The sequence below is a fragment of the Schistocerca nitens genome, chromosome 11 (genome assembly GCF_023898315.1).
Source record: "Schistocerca nitens isolate TAMUIC-IGC-003100 chromosome 11, iqSchNite1.1, whole genome shotgun sequence".
Lineage (NCBI taxonomy): Eukaryota > Metazoa > Arthropoda > Insecta > Orthoptera > Acrididae > Schistocerca > Schistocerca nitens.
The window spans coordinates 76,624,786-76,649,351 of NC_064624.1; the positions used below are offsets into that span (position 1 = coordinate 76,624,786).

The following is a 24,566-nucleotide window of genomic DNA, read 5'->3' on the forward strand; positions in this document are numbered from 1 at the left end:
AGAATGAGCATTTTAGAAGGTTAATTTCTTTTCAAACATTTAGCAAGTTTAAATTCTACCACTGTCTCCTCACGAGAGTTTATTTCTTGATTACACTACTGGCCATTAAAATTGCTACACCAAGAAGATATGCAGATGATAAACAGGTATTCGTTGGACAAGTATATTATACTAGAACTGACATGTGATTACATTTTCACACAATTTGGGTGCATAGATCCTGAGAAATCAGTACCCAGAACAACCATCTCAGGCCGTAATAACGGCCTTGATATGCATGGGCATTGAGTCAAACGGAGCTTGGATGGCGTGTACAGGTACAGCTGCCCATGCAACTTCAACATGATACCACAGCTCATCAACATAATGTACTGGCGTACTGGCATATCGTGACGACACAGTTGCTCAACCACCACTGACCAAACGTTTTCAATTGGTGAGAGATCTGGAGAATGTGCTGGCCAGGGCAGCAGTCGGACAATTTCTGTATCCAGAAAGGCCCATACAGGACCTGCAGCATGCGGTCGTGCATTATCCTGCTGAAATGTAGGGTTTCGCAGGGATCGAATGAAGGGTAGAGCCACGGGTCGTAACACATCTGTAATGTTACGTCCATTGTCCAAAGTGCCGTCAATGCGAGCAAGAGGTGACCGAGACGTGTAACCAATGGCACCCCATACCATCACGCCCGGGTGATACGCCAGTATGGCGATGACGAATGCACGCTTCCAATGTGCGTTCACCGCAATGTCGCCAAACACGGATGCGACTATCATGATGCTGTAAACAGAACCTGGATTCATCCGAAAAAATGACGTTTTGCCATTAGTGCACCCAGCTTCGTCGTCGAGTACACCATCGCAGGCGCTCCTGTCTGTGATGCAGCGTCATGGGTAACCGCAGCCACGGTCTTCGAGCTGATAGCCCGTGCTGCTGCTAACGTCGTCGAACTGTCCGTGCAGATGGTTGTTGTCTTGCAAACGTCCTCATATATTGACTCAGGGATCGAGACGAGGCTGCACGATCCGTTAGAGCAATGCGGATAAGATGCCTGTCATCTCGACTGCTAGTGATAAGAGGCCGTCGGGATCCAGCACGGCGTTCCGTATTACCCTCCTGAACCCACCGATTTCATATTCTGTTAACAGTCATTGGATCTCGACCAACGCGAGCAGCAATGTCGCGATACGATAAACCGCAATCGCGATAGGCTACAATCCGACCTTTATCGAAGTCGGAAACGTGATGGTACGCATTTCTCCTCCTTACACGAGGCATCACAACAACGTTTCACCAGGCAACGCCGGTCAACTGCTGTTTGTGTATGAGAAATCGGTCGGGAACTTTCCTCATGTCTGCACGTAGTAGGTGTCGCCACCGGCACCAACCTTGTGTGAATTCTCTGAAAAGCTAATCATGTGCATATCAGAGCATCTTCTTCCTGTCGGTTAAATTTCGCGTCTGTAGCACGTCATCTTCGTGGTGCAGCAATTTTAATGGCCAGTAGTGTATGTGTGTTGCCGATAGCACTTTCCAGAACACAGTATTTGAAGCTTGATCCGCTGAGAAAACTCACAAGTTCTTGTACTGGACTGAGCAAGGCTGTATGTCTTATGTACTTGGTTTGTTGCTGCGCTGTGATTTCGTTCTAGCAAAACCCAGTGTCCGTTGCTACAGGTAAGCCATGAAAATTAGTTGGGGCCACTTTCACATTACAGTCAGGATAAGAGATAAACCATTTACAGTTAGGCATTGCATTCCAGATGTATCACCGCGTCCAGTTTACGTAAAATTCAGTTTTAAATTACACTGGTGTGGCAAAAGTCATGGGGTACCACCTAATATCGTGTTGGATCTGCTTTCGTCCGGGCATAGGCAACAGCTCGACGTCGCATGGATTCAACAAGTCGTTGGACGTTCGCTGCAGAAATATTGAGCCATGCTCGCTCCACAGCCATCCATAATTCCGAAGATGTTGCCAGAGCAGAGTTTTTTGCACGCACTGACCTCTCGGTTAAGTCCAATAAATGTTCGATGGGATTCACGTCGAGCGATCTGAATGGCCAAATCATTCTCTCAAACTGTCCAAAATGTTCTTTAAGCGAATCCTGAACAAGTGAGGCTCTGTGACATGACGCATTATCACCAACAAAAGTTCCATCGTTGTTTCGGAACATGAAGTCTATGACTGGCTGCAGACGGTCTCTGTGTAGCCGACCATAACCAGGATCCAGTCCATTCCACATAAACACAGCCCAGACCATTATGGGGCCACCACTAGCTGGCACAGTGCTATGTTGACAACTGGGGTCCACGTCATCGTGGGATCTGCGCCACACTCGAACCTTATAATAGGCTCTTGCCAGATATTTGAGGATTCATCTCAGCATCCACTGTTTTCCAGTCGTCTAACGTCCAACCAGTATGGTCACGAGCCCAGGAGAGGCGCTACAGGTGCTGTTGTGTTGCTGCCAAAGACACTCCTGTCGGTCGTTTGGTGCTGTAGCCCTTTCACACAAAATTTCGCTCTAATGTCCTAACGGATACGTTCGCGCCACATTGATTTCTGCGCTTATTTCGCACCGTGTTGCTCGTCTGTTAGCACTGACAACTCTACATAAACGGCGCTGCTCTCGGTCGTTATGTGAAGACCGTCAGTCACTGCGTTGTCTGTGGTAAGAGACAGTGCCTCTAACCTGGTATTCTCGGCACACTCTTGACACTGTGCATCTCGCAATATTTATTACCTAACGATTTCCGAACTGGAATGTCCCAAGCATCTAACCCAAACTACCGTGTTCACAATCTGTTAATTCCCGTCGTGCGGCTACAATCATGTCGGAAACCTGTTCACGTGAATCATCTCAGTACAAATGACAACTCCGCCAATGCAGTGCTCTTTTATACCTTTTGTCCGCGACACTACCGCCATCTGTATTTGCGCATTTCGCTCTCCCATGACTTATCATCTCAGTGTGATGTCCACAGCTCGTTGTCTAGTGCCTAGTGTTGCTATCTCTGGATCACAGGGTCCCGGCCGGCTTGGGGATTTTCCCCGCCCAGGGACTGGGTTGAGCCGTGGTAAAAATTACTGTTTTGAAGAGCGCGCCGCAGCGCGTAGTGTGAAGCAGCCGCTCTCCGTTTCTGTCGGTGGCGCCGCTGTGGCAATCGCAGCTTTGGTGTCTCCGTATGGTAGGAAGCGGGAAAGGTTGCCTGTTCACGTGCGTTTAAGGGGCGCTGTGAGCTCGCCAGTCGGTCAGTCTGCGTCAGTCTCTCGTCCCCAGCTTGCTAGTCTGTCCCTCGTCCGCATTTGTTAGGCAGTTAGTGTCTGTCTGTCGTTCGGAGTGCTAGTACGTCTCTCGTTCGGATCAACCTTTAAAGCCGGCAAAATGAGAGTCTTTCCACTCCGCCAGTAAGAGAACTCAGCGAGTGGTCGCCCGATCGGGGCTTAGTTCCTGCATCTGAGTCTGCGCGATAGGCCGCCAGTCTCCTCGAGTTGCTGAGGCAACGGTCATTGACGGTTGGATCGATCGGTTGGTCGGCCGCGCACTGAGACACGAGATGACTTGAGCGTCGGCGCGCGTGACGTCGCCACGTGAGTCCACTGGGCCGCGGCGTAAAGCGAGGCGTAGTGACTTCGCGGTCGACACGAGAGCAACAGGACTCAAACCCACGACATCGGTCTGGCCGGTGCGAGCTGCGACGCCGTGAGACGGCAGATCGGCGCTCCTTCTTGCTTCCGTTGAAGCGGCTGGCAGCGGACGGTTCGGGAGAGCGATTTGGGGGTGCTGCGCCAGGTCTTCTCGAGGAATCCCCAGTTTATTAGAAGTTAAGTGATTGGTGATATCTTGTTTGATTTACTCTTGTTAAATTCTACTTGTTTTCTTGGTGAGGTCACCAGCCGTTTTGCTTTGGGGTCGTCCCACCATTCTTCTCCGTTTGCCCACCCACAGTAAGGTGGTTGTTTATAAATTGGGTGGTCCGTTTTTCCCTTGTGGAGTAGGGGCGGGTTAGAGCAACCTGCGGTTCGGGTTGTTCGGTAATCTCCCTATCAATCTACCGTACGTTAGTAGCTGCCTCTGTCATGTTTGTCGGATTTGGTGTGTTAACGAATTTATTGCTTGGAGTGTAACGGCCTAATACCTGAAATATGTTTCGATCTTTGGAAACTTTGATATTATTGCCTATGATCTTGAGAGGCGGTATCTGTGTACTGTAGAGCATCTTAACTATTGTTTGGCCAACCTTGTAGAATTTTATATAAGATTCCATTTCATGGGCCGGCCGCGGTGGTCTAGCGGTTCCACGTGCGCAGTCCGGAACCGCGCGACTGCTATGGATGCAGGTTCGAATCCTGCCTCGGGTATGGATGTGTGTGATGTCCTTAGGTTAGTTAGGTTTAAGTAGTTCTAAGTTCTAGGGGACTGATGACCTCTGATGTTAAGTCCCATAGTGCTCAGAGCCATTTTACATTTCATGCGCTTTTATTTAAATGATCATTTTAGTATATAAAGTTGCCACCCTTTCACCATAAGACTTTTCTTTGAAGTTAAAATCAAGTTGCACCTTCGGTGGCAAGGTTAATATTTTAATTGTTTGTGTTTTGTACCATTTACATCCCTCCTACGGGGGGGGGGGGGGTAGTTTGTGTGCTTGTGTAAATTGTTAAAACTCTTAGTGTAAAGTGCTTGTGTAAATTGTTAGAACTCTTAGTTTAAAGTTATCTGGTGTGTTGCAGATTTGCACCAGTGTAGTCTTTCAGAGGCTGTTGTGAGCGATCGTAACTATGGCCGTGTCAAAAGGGAGCAGCAAGGTTCTCTGCCCGAAAGCTCATACAGTCAAAACTTGTTTCTTTCTGCCTCTGAATAAATTGTAACTTTGATATTTAGAGGGTGCTCTCCGATTGTAATTTTAAATCTGTTTCTTTTTAAAAAATGCTCTTAGGAACTATTAAAAATAAAATTCCCATTTGTTAAAAGGAATTTGGTTATTATTTCATCAGTTACTCCCTGAGAACTACTTCCACGCTTACATAGTGTGATTAAATGTGTTAATGTTCTTGATGAATCGCTAGTAAAAAAAATAAATTCTTAAGAATATTCTTTGAAAATAAATCACGGTTCATGGGTGTTTGTGTTATCCTCATCATCGCGTCATCATTTAGGAAGTCATGAGACTGGAAATGGAAAGATTTGGAACTTATACGGGCGTTGATGACCACGATGTTGAGCGTCCTACAAACCAACATCACAATCATCTCGGTGTAATGCATTCTGATGGGCATTCTACCTGCCACACGGACCTACAGGTTTTATCATTTTCATACCCACCAATGGTGGGCATGGGTATGAGCTTACACTGACATCCGACTGTGTCCTCTGGGAGCTTCACTGCTTTGTCGAGCAGTGTAGCTGCCTCTATTTAAGATTACTACCTTCCTCACTGTAAAAGTGTCAGTCCAGATGGAGATGCTGATCTGTAGGGTCCACACCAGCGACCTGTATGTTGTGTAGCAGTACTCAGACAGCCAGCACAAGGTAAGATGCGCCACAACCCACATCCCTGGCACCAGAAGCTGCCACACCACTGACCTGTATCTTGTCGAGCACGCCTGTGGAGTCCATGCGGCTGGCCACGTTCACGGCGTTCCCCCAGATGTCGTATTGGGGCTTGCGGGCTCCGATCACTCCAGCAACCACCGGGCCGATGTTGATGCCTGAAACACGTGCACCAAGCCCAAAGTAGCTCTCGCTCTGGCTCTTTTGCTAGACTAGAGAAGATGAGCCACACTCGTCAATGTAGGTAACAAGGGGAGGCCGCGACGTTGGGATCACAGATTAGCGAAATGCCTTATACGTACAATCTGGTAAGGTACCCAAAACTAGTTTGCACCTCGATGCTTCGAGCTGCAAACACAGGGGAACACCCCATTTGGCAGTTAACCTGCGTAGCGGTGAGACGTTGCTAATGTAGCAACCACCAATATTGTAGTTCCAAATTTTTCAAATATCACAGAATTTGACTGGAATACTCTCTTCCAAATTCTAAAGGTGGCAGGGGTAAAATACAGGGAACGAAAGGCTATTTACAATTTGTACAGAAACCAAATGGCAGTTATAAGAGTCGAGGGACATGAAAGGGAAGCAGTGGTTGGGAAGGGAGTAAGACATGGTTGTAGCCTCTCCCCGATGTTATTCAATCTGTAGATTGAGCAAGCAGTAAAGGAAACAAAAGAAAAATTCGGAGTAGGTATTAAAATGCATGGAGAAGAAATAAAAACTTTGAGGTTCGCCGATGACATTGTATTTCTGTCAGAGACAGCAAAGGACTTGGAAGAGCAGTTGAACGGAATGGATGGTGTCTTGAAGGGAGGATATAACATGAACATCAACAAAAACAAAACGAGGATAATGGAATGTAGTCGAATTAAGTCGGGTGATATTGAGGGTATTAGATTAGGAAATGAGACACTTAAAGTAGTAAAGGAGTTTTGCTATTTAGGGATTAAAATAACTGATGATGGTCGAAGTAGAGAGGATATAAAATGTAGACTGGCAATGGCAAGGAAAGCGTTTCTCAAGAAGAGAAATTTGTTAACATCGAATATAGATTTAGGTGTCAGGAAGTCGTTTCTGAAAGTATTTGTATGGAGTGTAGCCATGTATGGAAGTGAGACATGGACGATAACTAGTTGGGACAAGAAGAGAATAGAAGCTTTCGAAATGTGGTGCTACAGAAGAATGCTGAAGATTAGATGGGTAGATCACATAACTAATGAGGAGGTACTGAATAGGATTGGGGAGAAGAGGAGTTTGTGGCACAACTTGACCAGAAGAAGGGATCGGTTGGTAGGACATGTTCTGAGGCATCAAGGGATCACCAATTTAGTATTGGAGGGCAGCGTGGAGGGTAAAAATCGTAGGGGGAGACCAAGAGATGCATACAGTAAGCAAATTCAGAAGGATGTAGGTTGCAGTAGGTACTGGGAGATGAAGAAGCTTGCACAGGATAGAGTAGCATGGAGAGCTGCATCAAACCAGTCTCAGGACTGAAGACCACAACAACAACAACAACAACATCACAGAATTTGCACTCCTACGACAAAAATTATGTTGCAGCGGGAGTTGAAACTTCGCTTCAGATATGTTCGTCCAAAGGCGCTACACCGCTAGCCACATAACCGCCATGAATTCGAGCGTCCGCTACCTGTGCACAGATACATAAGCCACACAACAGGTGCGCAAAACTTCTCTTATTTTCTAGGAATTGCCAGAGTAGTGCACCTTACTGCTTGCACATTATGTTCTTTTAGTTGCCTATTAAAGAACTACGAAGTTTGAAGTAAATCCGTGGTCCCAAAGTCATGGTCTCCGCTTGTAAGTCAGTATCCGTGTAGTGCCGTGCTGGCAGTCTAGATTGCGGCTGTCCGCAGTTCGTGGTACAGTCGCCAGCGTTGCTGCCTCTGGATCACAGGGTCCCAGGTTCGATTCCCGGCTGGGTTGGGGATTTTTTGTGCTCGAGGACTGGGTGTTTGTCTTGTCCTCATCATTTCATCATCATCGTCATTCCTGACAGTGGCTAAAAATTGGACTGTGTAAAATTTGGGACTTGGTATGGGCGCTGATGACCACGCAGTTGAACGCCCCACAAACCAAACATCATCATTAGAGTGCGGCTAGGTAGTTATCCAGTGAGTTACAGGCTTCATACATGACTTCAACGATTCTTTAATCCAAATGCGGCGGAACGAGTCAGTTTAGAGAAGATGTATACGTGATTACTGCTAGCACTAATGAACACAGCCGACCGGAGTGGCCGTGCGGTTCTAGGCGCTGCAGTCTGGAGCCGAGCGACCGCTACGGTCGCAGGTTCGAATCCTGCCTCGGGCATGGATGTGTGTGATGTCCTTAGATTAGTTAGGTTTAAGTAGTTCTAAGTTCTAGGCGACTGACGACCTCAGAAGTTGTCGCATAGTGCTCAGAGCCATTTTTTGGACACATTATTTTATTAGTCCTACTCGTGCAACTACACACAAGAACAAGGTGTTTTTTCTATATAACGTCTACGCCTCCATGACGACTCCGGAATTTACAATCAAGTGTCGGCCAGAGGGATCATCGAACCTCCTTCATGTTACATCTCTACCGTTCCACTCTCGACCAGCGCGCGAGAAAAACGAACACTTAAATCTTTCCGTGCGAACTCTGATTCCTCTTATTTTATTACAGTGACCATTTCTCCCCATGTAAATGGGTGCCTACAAAATATTTTCGCATTCGGAGGTGAAAGTTGCTGACTAAAATTTCGTCTGAAGTTCCTACCGCCACGAAAAACGGCTTTGTTTAAATGATTGCCCCCCCCCCCCCCATTCGCGTATCATAACCGTGCCACTCTCTCCTCTGTTTCGCGCTGATACAAAACGAACTGTCCTTCTTTGAACTTCTTCGGTGTCCTCCGTCAATCCTATCCGACTCGGATCCCACACCGCACAGCAATACCCAGAAGAGGACGGACAAGTGTAGTGTAAGCAGTGTCTTCAGTACACCTAAGAGGTCTGTAAGGAAAACGCAGTCTTTGGTATGCCTTCCCCACAATAGATTGCATGTGATTGTTCCAATTTACGTTATTCGTAACATTAATCCCTAAGTATTTAGTTGTATTCACATGCTTTAGATTTGTGTGATTTATTACGCAAGCGAAATTTAGCGGATTCCTTTTAGCACCCATGTGGATGAGTTCTCACTTTTCATTATTTTCATTCAACTGCCACTTTTCGCACGGTACAGATATCTTGCCTAAATGCTTTTGCAATTCGTTTTGATCATCTGAAATGACAGAACCATCTGCAAATAATCTAAGATGACTGGTCAGATTGTCTCCTAAATCGATTATGTAGATCAGGAACAACAGAGGGCCTGTAACACTTCCTTGAGGAACGCCAGATATGACGTCTGTTTTACGCGATGAATTTCCGTCAGTTATTACGAACTGTGACCTTTCCGACAGGGAATCACGAATCCAGTCACACAACTGAAACGTTACTGCACAGGAACGCAATTTAATTAGAAGTCGTTTGTGAAGAATGGTGTCATAAGCGTTCTGGAAATCTAAAAATGTGGAATCCATTTGAAATTCCCTGTCGATAACACTAATTACTTTGTGTGAATAAAGAGCCAGCTGTATTTCACAATAACGATATTTTCTGAATCCATGTTGGTTGTTTGTCAATAAATCGTTATATTCATGGTAACTAATACTGTTTTTAAACATAACTTCGGTCACGGAATAGAAGAAGTTATCCAGGAGACGTGATTGGAGCTTACAGTTAAAATTTGCCGTTATTTCCAAAAATTATCCCATTTTGGGAAATTTGTAACAGAGGGTTACTAAGTGGAGATTGTTGAAGCAGAAGTAGCGTTTGCAGTTTTTGAAATGAAGTGTGCAGTTGGGAGAGATGTGTAGTAACCATACGAGAATCGAAGACGAGCATTAGCAGAAAGAGACATAGAAACCAGAACAACAGAAGAAACAGGAGCAGTAATTAAAACCAGAACTGGAATTGGAATGAAAATAGAAAAAAAGATGAAAACAATATACGACATAAAAACGGTAAACTACAATTACAAGAATAGAAACAAAACTAAGAACGGACAGAAACAGGAAAGAAAATACGACTGAAGACTCTATTAGGAAGAGGAAAAGCAACAGGAATAAACCCTAATAGGAATAAAGCCTGGAACTGAAATGAAAATAAAAGAAGGTACGAGACATGAGAATAGAAATTCTAAAGAAAACAGAAAATGACACAAGAATGTAAACTGAAATACGAACACGAGTAGGAACTGACGTAGGAAAATGAATATACGGGATGCAAGACAAGCAATAGCGAAAAATAGCGCGGGGTAAAGTATTCAATAATAGAACAAATAGGTTCTACTAAACATGTATTGGCAAATGTGCCGTTTCCAAGGTAACTGCGAGTGTGTGCATGTGAGCCACCACTGGCTTTACTATGAAGTATTGTCCTGTTTATAATGCGTTCATCGCAAGAATAAATCTGATGTAAACATGACATAGCGTATTATCCTGCGTTTGATACAACCTCATTGAATTTCGTTTCACGTGGAGGCGATGCCAAGCTCTCTGAAATACATTCAAGTACGACAATAAGGATATGTTTTGTGCTGTGCGTTACTCGCACACGGACTTAGCGATGATACAGAGGGGCCGCTATACGGAAACATTTAACTTTTGACAGCATTTCCCAGCCAGCTATTCCAATTAAGGTGCAGTGGTGTAAGCAGCTGCAGTTAAGACGTAGATACAGATGAACACAGCAACAACATAGCTTCGAATGTGATTTTATTTTTAAACAGAATGAAAGAATATATGCAAAACTCTAGCAATACGCTTCTTATGTGGCCAGGCAGAAAACATAACATGCTCTCCTTTCTTAGCTAACATAGTATTGTAATAAAGAAGAACCTAAAAACAGCTACGTGTGATGCGAAAGCGTGATGCAAGTTAAGCATTGAAGCCACAGAAGGCATTTCAATTAATAGTCTGAACTCCTTCCATATGGAAAACAGTTCAGTGCTGGAACTGTCATTTCCTCCGTTGATAACGAGGCTGTCTACAAGAAAATTCCTGTAGCCACGAAGCTCTTATGACGTGCCGTTCTATATCCCGCCAGCCTTCGGCAGTGAAGTGTGACAAAGCTTCATGCATTCGATCCAGTACGTCTGGCAGCTTAAATATCTTGTCATTTCTCGTGATAAATCTCCTCCAGATCAATTCTGCTGGGTTCAGATTGCAGTGGTACGGAAGCAACTGGAAAAATGCAGCATTTGTAAGTGTGTTCGATTCCGTAAAACTAATTCTATCCCATATTTCTACCACGCTTATCACTCTGGCTGGTGTGTGACCAGATATTCTGTGAGGTAAAAATGGACAGATGCAATTAAGGAGTACCGGTATTTAATTTTTCATTTTCCTTCGAAAAATTTATTTGTGTAATCTGTTCTTAACTTAAACACTCTTTGACAATCTTTCATAAAATATCAACAGTTAACAACTTACATCTGCAATGAAAACTGATATGAATGCTATATATAATTGGAAACAACAAGGCCGGCCGGGGTGGCCGAGCGGTTCTATGCGCTACAGTCTGGAACCGCGCGACCGCTACGGTCGCAGGCTCGAATCCTGCCTCGGGCATGGATTGTGTGATGTCCTTAGGTTAGTTACGTTTAAGTAGTTCTAAGTTCTAGGGGCTGATGACCTCAGAGCCATTTGAACAATTTTTTTTGAAACAACAAGACGAGCGTTTTTCATAAAATATGACGATGAAGTATGTTTTTGTAAGACTATATTTGATGAATTTTGTACGAGTATTTACATCATGTAGGTACCCCAACTGAACGAAGCAAAAAAGGCCTCGGCGAGATTCGAACCAACGCTCAACAGAATATCTAATTAGCAGACTACAACGCTTTTTTTTAGCTTGCTTGTTAAAAGGTAATAATTCTGTTGGAAAACGGAAAAAATTAACTGTATGTATCAGACTTTGGAATTGTTATACTGAGGAAATCTGATTATTTTGTATGTCGCCCTTTGCTTGAGATACATCTGTGTAGCGGCCGGCCGCGGTGGTCTCGCGGTTCTAGGCGCTCAGTCCGGAACTGCGCGACTGCTACGGTCGCAGGTTCGACTCCTGCCTCGGGCATGGATGTGTGTGATGTCCTTAGGTTAGTTAGGTTTAAGTAGTTCTAAGTTCTAGGGGACTGATGACCTAAGATGTTAAGTCCCATAGTGCTCAGGACCATTTGAACCATCTGTGTAGCCCAAAGCTAAGTATTGTAAATGCTTATTTTGTAATAAAACTAATTAATATGATTTCTCTGAATATTGTCTAGCGAAACGGGAAAGAAGGTTTCCTAGGCACCCCATATTGACGAATAGGCAGGATTTAACATGTTCTGCAATAGTCACACTGAAAAAATCCACAGATATGCAAAAATTCGCCGTTCATTACATCTGCTGTATGTAGCAGTAACTATTGTTTTTACGATCAGTGCAGTACTGAATAAGTTACACATTACAAGGCGACGTGGCTCAGTGACACTGGACTCGCATTCGGGAGAGTAACGGTTCAAACCGCGTCCGGCCCCCCTCACTTAGGTTTTCCGTGGTTTCCCTAAATCGCTTCAGGCACTTGCCGGTATAGTACGTTTGTAAGAGCACGGCCGGCTTCCTTCCCCATCTTTCCCTAATCCGATGGGAACGATTACCTCGCTGTCAGGTCTCCTCCCACAAACCAACCAACCAAGTTACATGCTATACTTGCCACAAATGTAGATACAATAATATACATAAAATGACTACACTGCTTTGATGGAAAGTTCTCATGCATCCTTTCTTCATTTCCACTCCCTTTAAGAAAAAAAAACTTTTGAATTGTAAATGAGTTAGTAAATATTGATACTTTGCACGGTCGTAATACACTCAAGCGCCAAAGAAACTGGTACACACATGCGTATTCAAACACAGAGATATGCAAACAGGCAGAATACGGCGCTGAGGTTGACAACACGAGTGAGACAACAGGTGTCTGGTGCAATTGTTAGATCGGTTACTGCTGCTGCAATGGCAGCTTATCAAGATTTAAGTGAGTTTCAACGTCGTCTTATAGTCGCTGCACGTGCGATGGGACACAGCGTCTCTGAGGTAGCGATGAAGTGGGGATTTTCCCGTACGACCGTTTCACGAGAGTACTGTGAATATCACGAATCCGGTAAAACATTACATCTCCAACATCACTTAGGCTGGAGAAAGATGCTGCGAGAACGGGATCAATGACGACGGATGAGAATCGTTCAACGTGACAGAAGTGCAAACCTTCCCCAAATTGATGCAGATTTCAATGGTGGGCGATCAACAAGAGCCAACGTGCGAACCATTCAACGATACATCCTCGCTATGGGCTTTCGGAGTCGAAGACCTACTCATGTACCCTTAATAACACACAGTTTTATACCTCGCCTGGGCTCGTCAACACCGAGATTGGATTGTTGATGACTGGAAACATGTTGCATGGTCGGACGAGTCCCGTTTCAAATAGTATCGAGCGGATGGACGCGTACGGATATGGAGACAATATCACGAATTCATGGATCCTGCATACCAGCAAGGGACTCTTCAAGCAGATGATGGCTCTGTAATGGTGTTGGGCGTGTGCAGTTGGAGTGATATGGGACCCCCGATACGGCTCTCATAAATGACACGTACAAAAGCATTTTGTTGACCACCTGCATCCATTCATGTCCATTGTGCATTCTGACAGACTCTGGCAATTCTAGTAGGACAATATGGCACCCCGCACGTCCAGAATTGCTACAGAGTGGCTCCAGAAACACTATTCTGAGTGTAAGCACTTCCGCTGCGCACCCAGACACGAACATTATTGAGCATGTTTGGGATGCCTTCCAACGTGCTGTTCACGAGATACACTATGTGAGCAAAAGTACCCGTACATCTGGCTGAACATGACTTACATATTCGTGGCGCCCTCCATCGATAATGCTGGAATTCAATATGGTGTTGCCCTTGATGACAGCTTCCACTCTCGCAGGCAAACATTCAATCACGTGCTGAAAGGTTTCGTAAGAAATGGCAACCCATTCTTCACGGAGCGCTGCTCTGAGGAGAGGTATCGGTGTCGGTCGATGAGGCCTGGCACGAAGTCGGCTTTCCAAAACATTCATAAGGTGTTCTATAGGACTCAGGTCAGGACTCTGTGCAGGCCAGTCCATTACAGGGATGTTATTGTCGTGTAGCCATTCCGCCACAGGCCGTGCATTATGAACAGGTGCTAAATCGTGATGAAAGATGCAATCGCCATCCCCGAACTGCTCTTCAGCAGTGGGAAGCAAAAAGGTGCTTAAAACATCAATGTAGGCCTCTGCTGTGATAGTTCCACGAAAAACAACAAGAGGTGCAAGGCCTTTCCATGTAAAACACGACCACACCATAACACCACCGCCTCCCAATTTTACTGTTGGCACTACACACGCTGGCAGATGACGTTCACCGGGTATTCGCCATACCCACACCCTGCCATCAAATCGCCACATTGTGTACTGTGATTCGTCTCTCCACAGAACGTTTTTCCAGTTTTCAGTCGTCGAGTGTGTACACTCCTTACACCAAAGCGAGGCGTCGTTTGACATTTACTGGTGTAATGTGTGGCTTATGAGCAGCCGCTCGACCATGAAATCCAAGTTTTCTCACCTCTCGCCTAATTCTCATAGTACTTGCAGTGGATCTTGATGCGGTTTAGAATTCCTGTATGACGATCTGGATACATGCCCGCCTATTATACAATACGACCCTCTTCAAATGTCGGAAGTCTCTGTCAGTCAACAGACGAGGTCGGCCTGTACGCTTTTGTGATGTACGTGTCCCTTCACGTCTCCACTTCACTATCAAATCGGGAACAGTGAACCTAGGGATGTTTAGGAGCGTGGAAATGTCGCGTACAGGCGTATGACACAAGTGACACCCAATCACCCGACCACGTTCGAAGTCCGTGAGTTCCTCTAAGCGCCCCATTCTGCTCTCGCACGATGTCTGATGACAACTGAGCTCGCTGACATGGAGTACCTGGAAGTAGGTGGCAGCACAATGCACCTAATATTATAAACGTATTTTTTTTTTTTAGAGTGTCTAGGTACTTTTTCTCAAATAGTGCACCTCCATCCCCTCGTACTCTCACGGATTTATAGAGAGCCCTTCTGAATTCATGGTGTCAATTCCCTCCAGAACTACTTCAGACAATTGTAGAGTCCATGCCACGCCGTGTTGCGACACTTGTGCTTCCTCGCGGGAGTCCTACACAATATTAGACATATATATCAGTTTCTTTGTTTTTCAGTATAACACTGTTGGAACGAAAAAAAGGAAACAACAGCAGTGAGTTGCATGCAGAACAGCGCACTTATGAACGCAAGGGCTTACTCGCTCAGCTGCCTTCTCTGAGTGCAGCAGTGTCCGTGCAAAGCATACCGCATAAGTGCGCCTGTATTTCGCAAACACGATTTTCTCAAAAACTGTTGACACTTGCGTCTTGCTGTTTACATCCGTTGAAGTCCTAGGCGTGTCCTGCACACCCTGTCATATATTAATCGAATCAGTGAGGGGAAGTTCGTACGGTCCCCAAGTAAGTGTGATGCTAACAACTGCTCATTCGCTCTTTCTAGCAAAAGTACTCACCTAACATTCTCGACGGATTTATTAACTTTACTAACCATCGTCCCCGAGATGAAAATTTGCTGTACACTCGCACCTCCTAAAGGAGGCTTCACACGTCTAGTTGTCGTAATTGAATACATATCATCTCGTAAATCTTGAGAAAGAGTATACAGGGTGGTCCATTGATAGTGACTCTGCCAAATATCTCACGAAATAAGCATCAAACGGAAAAACTACAAAGAACGAAACTCGTCTAGCTTGAAGGGGGAAACCAGTTGGCGCTATGGTTGGCCCGCTAGATGGCGCTGCCATAGGTCAAACGAATATCAACTGCGTTTTTTTAAAAAACAGGAACCCCCATTTTTATTACATATTCGTGTAGTAGGTAAAGAAATATGAATGTTTTAGTTGGACCACTTTTTACACTTTGTGATAGATGGCGCTGTAATAGTCACAAACGTAAAAGTCCGTGGTATCAAGTAAAGTTCTGCCAGTGCGGACGGGATTTGCTTCGTGATACATTACCCGTGCTGAAATGGACCGTTTACCAATTGCGGAAAAAGTCGATATCGTGTTGTTGTATGGTTATTGTGATCAAAATGCCCAACGGGCGTGTGCTATGTATGCTGCTCGGTATCCTGGACGACATCATCCAAGTGTCCCGACAGTTCATAGGATAGTTACGTCATTTAAATGGTTCAAATGGCTCTGAGCACTATGGGACTTAAATTCTGAGCTCATCAGTCACTTAGAACTACTTAAACCTAAGGACATCACACACATCCATGCCCGAGGCAGGATTCAAACCTGCGATCATAGCGGTCACACGGTTATTTAAGGAAACAGGAAGTGTTCAGCCACATGTGAAACGTCAACCACGACCTGCAACAAATGATGATGCCCAACTAGGTGTTTTAGCTACTGTCGCGGCTAATCCGCACATCAGTAGCAGACAAATTGTGCGAGAATTGGGAAAAGCGTCGGTGTTGAGAATGCTTATTTTTCTATATTTTCTATATTTTCTATATTTACATGCACCAGAAATTGCATGGCGACGACTTTGAACGTCGTGTACAGTTCCGCCACTGGGCACAAGAGAAATTACGGGACGATGACAGATTTTTTGCACGCGTCCTATTTAGCAATGAAGCGTGATTCACCAACAGCGGTAACGTAAACCGGAATAATATGCACTATTGGGCAACTGAAAATCCACGATGGCTGCAACAAGTGGAACATCAGCGACCTTGGCGCGTTAATGTATGGTGCGGCATTATGGGAGGAAGGATAGTTGGCCCCCATTTTATCGATGGCAATCTAAATGGTGCAATGTATGCTGCTTTCCTACGTAATGTTCTACCGATGTTACTACAAGATGTTTCACTGCGTGACAGAATGGCGATGTACTTCCAACATGATGGATGTCCGGCACATAGTTCGCGCGCAGTTGAAGCGGTATTGAATAGCATATTTCATGACAGGTGGATTGGTCGTCGAAGCACCATACCGTGGCCCGCACGTTCACCGGATCTGACGTTCCCGGATTTCTTTCTGTGGGGAAATTTGAAGGATATATGCTATCGTGATACACCGACAACGCCTGACAACATGCGTCAGCGCATTGTCAATGCATGTGCGAACATTACGGAAGGCGAACTACTCGCTGTTGAGAGGAATGTCGTTACACGTATTGCCAAATGCATTGAGGTTGACGGACATCATTTTGAGCATTTATTGCATTAAAGTGATATTTACAGGTAATCACGCAGTAATAGCATGCGTTCTCAGAAATGATAAATTCACAAAGGTACATGTATCACATTGGAACAACTGAAATAAAATGTTCAAACGTACCTACGTTCTGTATTTTAATTTAAAAAACCTACATGTTACCAACTGTTCGTCTAAAATTGTCAGCCATATGTTCGTGACTATTAGAGCGGCATCTATCACAACGCGAAAAATGTGGTCCAACTAAAACATTCATATTTCTTAACGGACTACACGAATATGTAATATAAAATGGGGGTTCCTATTTTAAAAAGCGCAGATGATATCCGTTTGACCTATGGCAGCGCCATCTAGTGGGTCAACCACAGCGCCATCTGGTTTCCCCCTTCAAGCTAGACAAGTTTCGTTCTTTGTAGTTTTTTCGTTTGACAGTTATTTCGTGAGATATTTGGCCCGGTCACCATCAATGGACCACCCTGTATACTTTGCAGCTGCAATTCGTCAACCGTGTCACTGCCATTGCTGTACACTTCACTTTTGAGGTGAGTTGAGACAAAGGAACCCAGGGGACTGCGGCCGGGTGCCGTTGGCGACTGAGGCACAGAATCTCTTCGACTTGTTCACCTCGGACCACATCGGTGCTGGCCCATCACGCGTGAAGTACGTCCCCTAACCGTGGGCTGTGGGTGAAATTTCATACACGGACATGTTTGAAAGCCTTGCACTTCAAATTCGTCAGTGGCGGCTTGTAATCACTGCTTGTGGACGAGTTTTATCTGGAATGTTTTCGCTTCTACTGTCATACACGCGGTCCAGTCACATTAATGTGGGCACCCCCTGTGTTCATCGCCAACGTGCAATAGCCACCCTCAGACTGCAGGTGACAACAGCAGCTGTGAAGGGTATACAGGGTGTTACGAAAAGATACGGCCAAACTTTCAGGAAACATTCCTCACACACAAATAAAGAAAAGATGTTATGTGGACATGTGTCCGGAAACGGTTAATTTCCATGTTACAGCTCATTTTAGTTTCGTCAGTATGTACTGTACTTCCTCGATTCACCGCCAGTTGGCCCAATTGAAGGTGCTTGTGTTGACATGCGACTCATTGGTCTATAGTACTAGCATCAAGCACATCAGTACGTAGCATCAACAGGTTAGTGTTCATCACGAACGTGGTTTTGCAGTCAGTGCAATGTTTACAAATGCGGAGTTGGCAGATGCCCATTTGATGTATGGATTATCTCGGGGCAACAGCCGTGGCGCGGTACGTTTGTATCGAGACAGATTTCCAGAACGAAAGTGTCCCGACAGGAAGACGTTCGAAGCAATTGATCGGCGTCTTAGGGAGCACGGAACATTCCAGCCTATGACTCGCGACTGGGGAAGACCTAGAACGACGAGGACACCTGCAATAGACGAGGCAATTCTTCGTGCAGTTGACGATAACCCTAATGTCAGCGTCAGAGAAGTTGCTGCTGTACAAGGTAACGTTGACCCAGTCACTGTATGGAGAGTGCTACGGGAGAACCAGTTGTTTCCGTACCGTGTACAGCGTGTGCACGCACTATCAGTAGCTGATTGGCCTCCACGGGTACACTTCTGCGAATGGCTCATCCGACAATGTGTCAATCCTCATTCCAGTGCAAATGTTCTCTTTACGGATGAGGCTTCATTCCAACGTGATCCAATTGTAAATTTTCACAATCAACATGTGTGGGCTGACGAGAATCCGCTCCCAATTGTGCAATCACGTCATCAACACAGATTTTCTGTGAACGTTTGGGCAGGCATTGTTGGTGATGTCTTGATGGGGCCCCATGTTCTTCCACATACGCTCAATGGAGCACGTTATCATGATTTCATACGGGCTACTCTACCTGTGCTGCTAGAACATGTGCCTTTACAAGTACGACACAACATGTGGTTCATGCACGATGGAGCTCCTGCACATTTCAGTCGAAGTGTTCGTACGCTTCTCAACAACAGATTCGGTGAGCGATGGATTGGTAGAGGCGGACCAATTCCGTGACCTCCACGCTCTCCTGACCTCAACCCTCTTCACTTTCATTTATGGGGGCATTTGAAAGTACTTGTCTACGCAACCCCGGTACCAAATGTAGAGACTCTTCGTGCTCGTATTGTGGACGGCTGTGATACAATACGCCGTTCTCCAGGGCTGCATCAGCGCATCAGGGATTCCATGTGACGGAGGGTGGATGCACGTATCCTCGCTAACGGAGGACATTTTGAACATTTCCTGTAACAAAGTGTTTGAAGTCACGCTGGTACGTTCTGTTGCTGTGTGTTTCCATTCCATGATTAATGTGATTTGAAGAGAAGTAATAAAATGAGCTCTAACATGGAAAGTAAGCGTTTCCGGACACATGTCCACATAACATATTTTCTTTCTTTGTGTGTGAGGAATGTTTGCTGAAAGTTTGGCCGTACCTTTTTGTAACACCCTGTTCAAATGGTTCAAATGGCTCTGAGCACTATGGGACTCAACTGCTGTGGTCATTAGTCCCCTAGAACTTAGAACTACTTAAACCTAACTAACCTAAGGACATCACACACATCCATGCCCGAGGCAGGATTCGAACCTGCGACCGTAGCAGCAGCGCGGCTCCGGACTGGAGCGCCTAGATGTAACACCCTGTATAAAGGGTGTTGAAAGCAGTGCAGTCTCGTCGTAATGCGGAAACGTAGCGATTTAGCTGACGTCCAAAAGGTCATCATCTCGCCTTTTTGGCAAAGGGTGGAAGTATTTCCGGAACGGTGTGTCATCGGGGTTGACATATACTCTGCATGGCAAAGTGGCTCTATCCAAAACGGCTCCAAGGTAACCATGATATACCACAGGCCATAATTGACAGAGGTGAACGACAGCTGTGGAGGTGTGTGTCGGCGAACAGACGCGCAAAATGTGGAGCAACTGATGGTCAAGATGAACCGAAGGGCTACCTACAGCGTCTCCTCAACGACTGTTAGTGAACGTTGCTGTGTACGGGCCTCCGCATTAGGCACCTGGTTCGTACACCCGTGCTGACTGCTCTTGATTGGCGACGGAGACCTAAACTTTCACACCAGTACTGCAACTGGGCAGGCGACAGGTGGCCTTTTCAGATGAATCGTGTTTTACGCTCCATCAGACGGAGGGCTGTTGGTGTGGAAGTCAGTGCAACAATCGTGAGAAGTGTCCAGGACGGAGGAGGGAACGTTATGGTCATGGAGCTGCTTTCGTGGAATCCCCTGGGTGATCTCAACGTTATGGAAGGCACAATAGATCAACACAAGTATGCATCTATCCTAGAGCACCGTACCCACCCAACATGCAGTTGTTTTTCCTCGGCAGGATGGTATCTACCAGCAGGACAACACAGTGTGTCACACAGCTCATAGTGTATCTGCGTGGTTCGAGGAGCACCAGGATGCGCTTACCGTGGTCCCCTGACCACTGAACCGCCCTGACTCAAACCCAATCGACAATGACGTTGATGTTTCCAGAATAAGATTTTCACTCTGCAGCGGAGTGTGCGCTGATATGAAACTTCATGGCATATTAAAACTGTGTGCCGGACCGAGACTCGAACTCGGGACCTTTGCATTTCGCGGGCAAGTGCTCTACCAACTGAGCTACCCAAGCACGACTCACGCCCCGTCCTCACAGCTCTACTTCTGCCAGTATCTCGCCTCATACCTTCCAAACTTTACAGAAGCTCTCCTGCGAACCGTGCAGAACTAGCACTCCTGAAAGAAAGGATATTGCGGAGACATGGTTTAGCCACAGCCTGGGGGATGTTTCCAGAATGAGATTTTCACTCTGCAGCGGAGTGTGCGCTGATATGAAACTTCCTGGCAGATTAAAACTGTGTGCCGGACCGAGACTCGAATTCGAGACCTTTGCCTTTCGTGGGCAAGTGCTCTGCCAACTGAGCTTCATGACGATGTTTGCTTTTGGGGGCGCTCAACTGCGCGGTCATCAGCGCCCATACAAAGTCCAATCTAGCCACTGTCACGAATGATAATGATGGTGATCATGATGATGATGATGATGATGACGATGAAATGATGAGGACAACACAAACACGTAGACCCTGGGCAGAGAAAATCCCCAACCTGGCAAGTAATTTAACCCGGGACCCCATAATCCAGAGGCCGCAACGCTAGCCACTAGCCTACCAGCTGCGGACCCAATCGAGACTCTGTGGGCCGAAGTCGACTGTGCTGTTCGCACCATTGAGCCTCAAGCGAGAAACCTAGAGCAGCTGGCTACGGCACTGAAATCGGCATGTTTCGTCCCTCACGCTACCTTACGGAACCTCACTTCCTGCACGTCTCACAGCAGTCCATACTGCAAAAGGTGTCTACTGAAGCTTTCGAAATGTGGGCACATTAATGTGAGTGGACAGTGCACTTTTACCCACACTAGTTTTCCTGTTACTTATGACGCAACCTGTGTACAGGAAAATAGATAGGAATAGACTAGAAAAGAGTGGATCATTAGTAAAACAGAATAGGAATGTTGTCTTTCCGTTCCGTCGCGAACCACAGCGAATTAGAAAAATGTTTTATTTGCAACATTTAACTACACCTGCCAGCTGTTTCTCTACGTAGTCCCCACTCTAACTAAGACATTTGTTGCAGCATGGCACAAACTTTCCAATACCCTCATCTCATCACAGAAAGCTGCATGAAATCAGAAGAAATCCCTCAGCAGGCTTTTCACACTCACCCAGACACACCACTGATCTAGGCATCTTTATCTGCTCACTGTGTGCACAGAACTGAAAAGTGACATGATGCAATCGACAGACATACCAGTGATACTGCGCAAAAGCTTCACCAGATTTAAAGTGTGATTTTAATTCCGCGACTGATCGGAGGTTTCAAAAAGTAGCCCACACACATTAAAACATTTTTGATCCCGTTTAACAGTTGCAATATTATGTGGTTAACTTTCAGTCTGGATTTAAAGTAAACATGAGTACAAGAGCGAGGTCAAAGTTTGTGGGTGTGGCAAACTGAGACTGTTTCTCTGAGGCCCATTTACCATTGTCCTTGGGTGTAGATCCCGTACTGGAAGGCCTGTAAACCAAGCGCTTTGGCAGGTTCAGTCTCTTCTTTGAACTAAGAAAGTTTTCCAGACATAAACTTGAGTTCACATGATATCAAATTCGGCGAATAGGACAGATTATTCGTACCCACTCCATCTTCCCAATGGGATTATACAGGGTGTCTCAGATTTTGAATGGGTATCAATACCCTCATGGGCGTGTTCCGCTTAATGCTGAATGAATCCTAGTACCCCTCATAGGTGGGCTCCATGGGGCTGTACATGATGTCGAATGGATACAAATACCTTTCATAGCTGGGCTGTGTTTGGCATCGAACAGTTAACAGCACCCTCCCCAGGTGACCTTCACTCAGAGTTGAATGGATAACAACATACCCCCTCTTTGAAGGCAGGTTCTGCTCAGCATTGTACAGGTACCAACCCCCTGTATTCGGTCTATTTTCGGCGTTGAATGGGTATGAATACCTTCCCATAGGTGGCATAGCTGCTTGATGCATCAGTCCATTCCCCTGTTCCCCTGACAGTGTGGCAGGTGATGTATATAGGTTTTCGCCAGTTATTTCACAAAGAACAGTGCAATAGCACATATCACCAGTGTGTCTGTTACAGAATTACCAGGAGAACACAAATTTGTGGGGTGCGTTCTCGCGTTGTTCTGCTTGAAATAACCGCACATAATTTCGTTAATTGTCAGTTTGGGATGTGTCCTCAGATTGTACTGCATGAAAGGACCGCAGATGTTTTCGTTAATTGTTAGTTCTCCCAAAAAAGTTGCAGTGTATTACTCGTGTACGTATTATATCTATCATGCGAATCCCAATCTGCACTTTCACACATGACATCCTGAAAACCATGGATCAGGGCTAATGAGTAGATTCAACATCTCTTGACTTCCGCAAATGTCGAACAAGCTGTTTCTTTCCTTGACACACTGAAGTATTCACGAAGGAATTATCCGAATGGCACTCAAATCGGTAGATGTGATGTACAGGTACAGACAAGTAAATGTTTACAACTTCAGAAAATTGGACGATTTATTCAAGAGAATGACCTTCACAAATTCAGGAAGTCAATAAGCCACTGGTCTACTTCTGGTCCTTATACAAGCAGCTATTCGGCCTAGCATTGATTCACTCTGATTGACACATGTGTTGGATGTCCTCCTGAGAGATTTACTGCCACATTCTGTCCTTGTGGTGCGTTAGATCGTCAAAATCCCCAGCTGGTAGGAGGGTCCTGCCGTAATGGTCCAAACGTTCTCAATTGGGGAGAGATCCAGCTACCTTGCTGGCCGAGAACGAAGACAAGCAGCGGTAACACTTATCCTTTTTGGGCAGTCATTATCCTGCTGTAATGCAAGCTCAGGATGGCTTGACGTGAAGGCAATAAAACGTGGCGTAGAATATCGTCGACGTACCACTGTGGTTTAAGGGTGCCGCAGATGACAGCCAAACGAGTCTTGCTATGAAATGAAATGCCACCCAAGACTTATCACTTCTGGGTCGGGCTGTATCGTGGCTAATGGTTGGTATACCACCGCTGCCTGTGCCCCCTGCAGATACGTCTTTGCTAACCATCAGGGCTGGAATCTCGTTGTCTGGAGGGGAATTATGAGTCCCGCTTCGAACTGAGCACCGATGATCAGTGAAGCCTTGTCTGGAGATGGCCCAGTCAGCGGTGGGATGCCAAGCAGACTGTCACCTGTCATACAGTACGACAACCGCAAGTGATGGTGTGGAGCGCCATTTCATTTCATAGGCAGTATCCCTTTGGATGTTATCAGTGGCACCCTTTAGCACAGTGGTACTCCGTTCTGTTACCCTTCATCCGAAGTCATCCTGGGCTCGTATTTTAGCAACAGAATACCCCAGAATGAGAATTTCACTCTGCAGCGGAGTGTGCGCTAATATGAAACTTCCTGGCAGATTAAAACTCTGTGCCCGACCGAGACTCGAACTCGGGACCTTTGCCTTTCGCGGGCAAGTGCTGTACCAACTGAGCTAGCGAAGCACGACTCACGCCCCGTCCTCACAGCTTTACTTCTGCCAGTACCTCGTCTCCTACCTTCCAAACTTTACAGAAGCTCTCCTGCGAACCGTGCAGAACTAGCACTCCTGAAAGAAAGGATATTGCGGAGACATGGCTTAGCCACAGCCTGGGGGATGTTTCCAGAATGAGAATTTCACTCTGCAGCGGAGTGTCCGCTGATATGAAACTTCCTGGCAAATTAAAACTCTGTGCCCGACCGAGACTCGAACTCGGGACCTTTGCCTTTCGGGTAGAGCACTTGCCCGCGAAAGGCAAAGGTCCCGAGTTCGAGTCTCGGTCGGGCACAGAGTTTTAATCTGCCAGGAAGTTTCACAACAGAATACCCTTCTGCACATCGTGAGAGTTTGTACTGCTTGTCTTCGTGCCTGCCAAACTCTACCTTGCCCAGCAAGATCGCCAGATGTCTTCCCAACCAGGTTGGGATACTGATGATCTAGCCCATATGTTGGATATAATGTG

The 24,566-nt window shown here is 45.9% G+C and overlaps 1 protein-coding gene across 1 annotated transcript in view; it reads right to left on the reverse strand.

The window, feature by feature from the left end:
• LOC126213071 (adenylate cyclase type 5-like) overlaps positions 1 to 24,566 on the reverse strand; it is a 779,221-nt gene that overhangs the window by 82,331 nt on the left and 672,324 nt on the right. Inside the window, exon 18 of the mRNA XM_049940658.1 lies at positions 5,592 to 5,716. Within this exon, the coding sequence (XP_049796615.1) occupies positions 5,592 to 5,716 (125 nt within the window). The remainder of the gene's footprint in view (positions 1 to 5,591; positions 5,717 to 24,566) is intronic.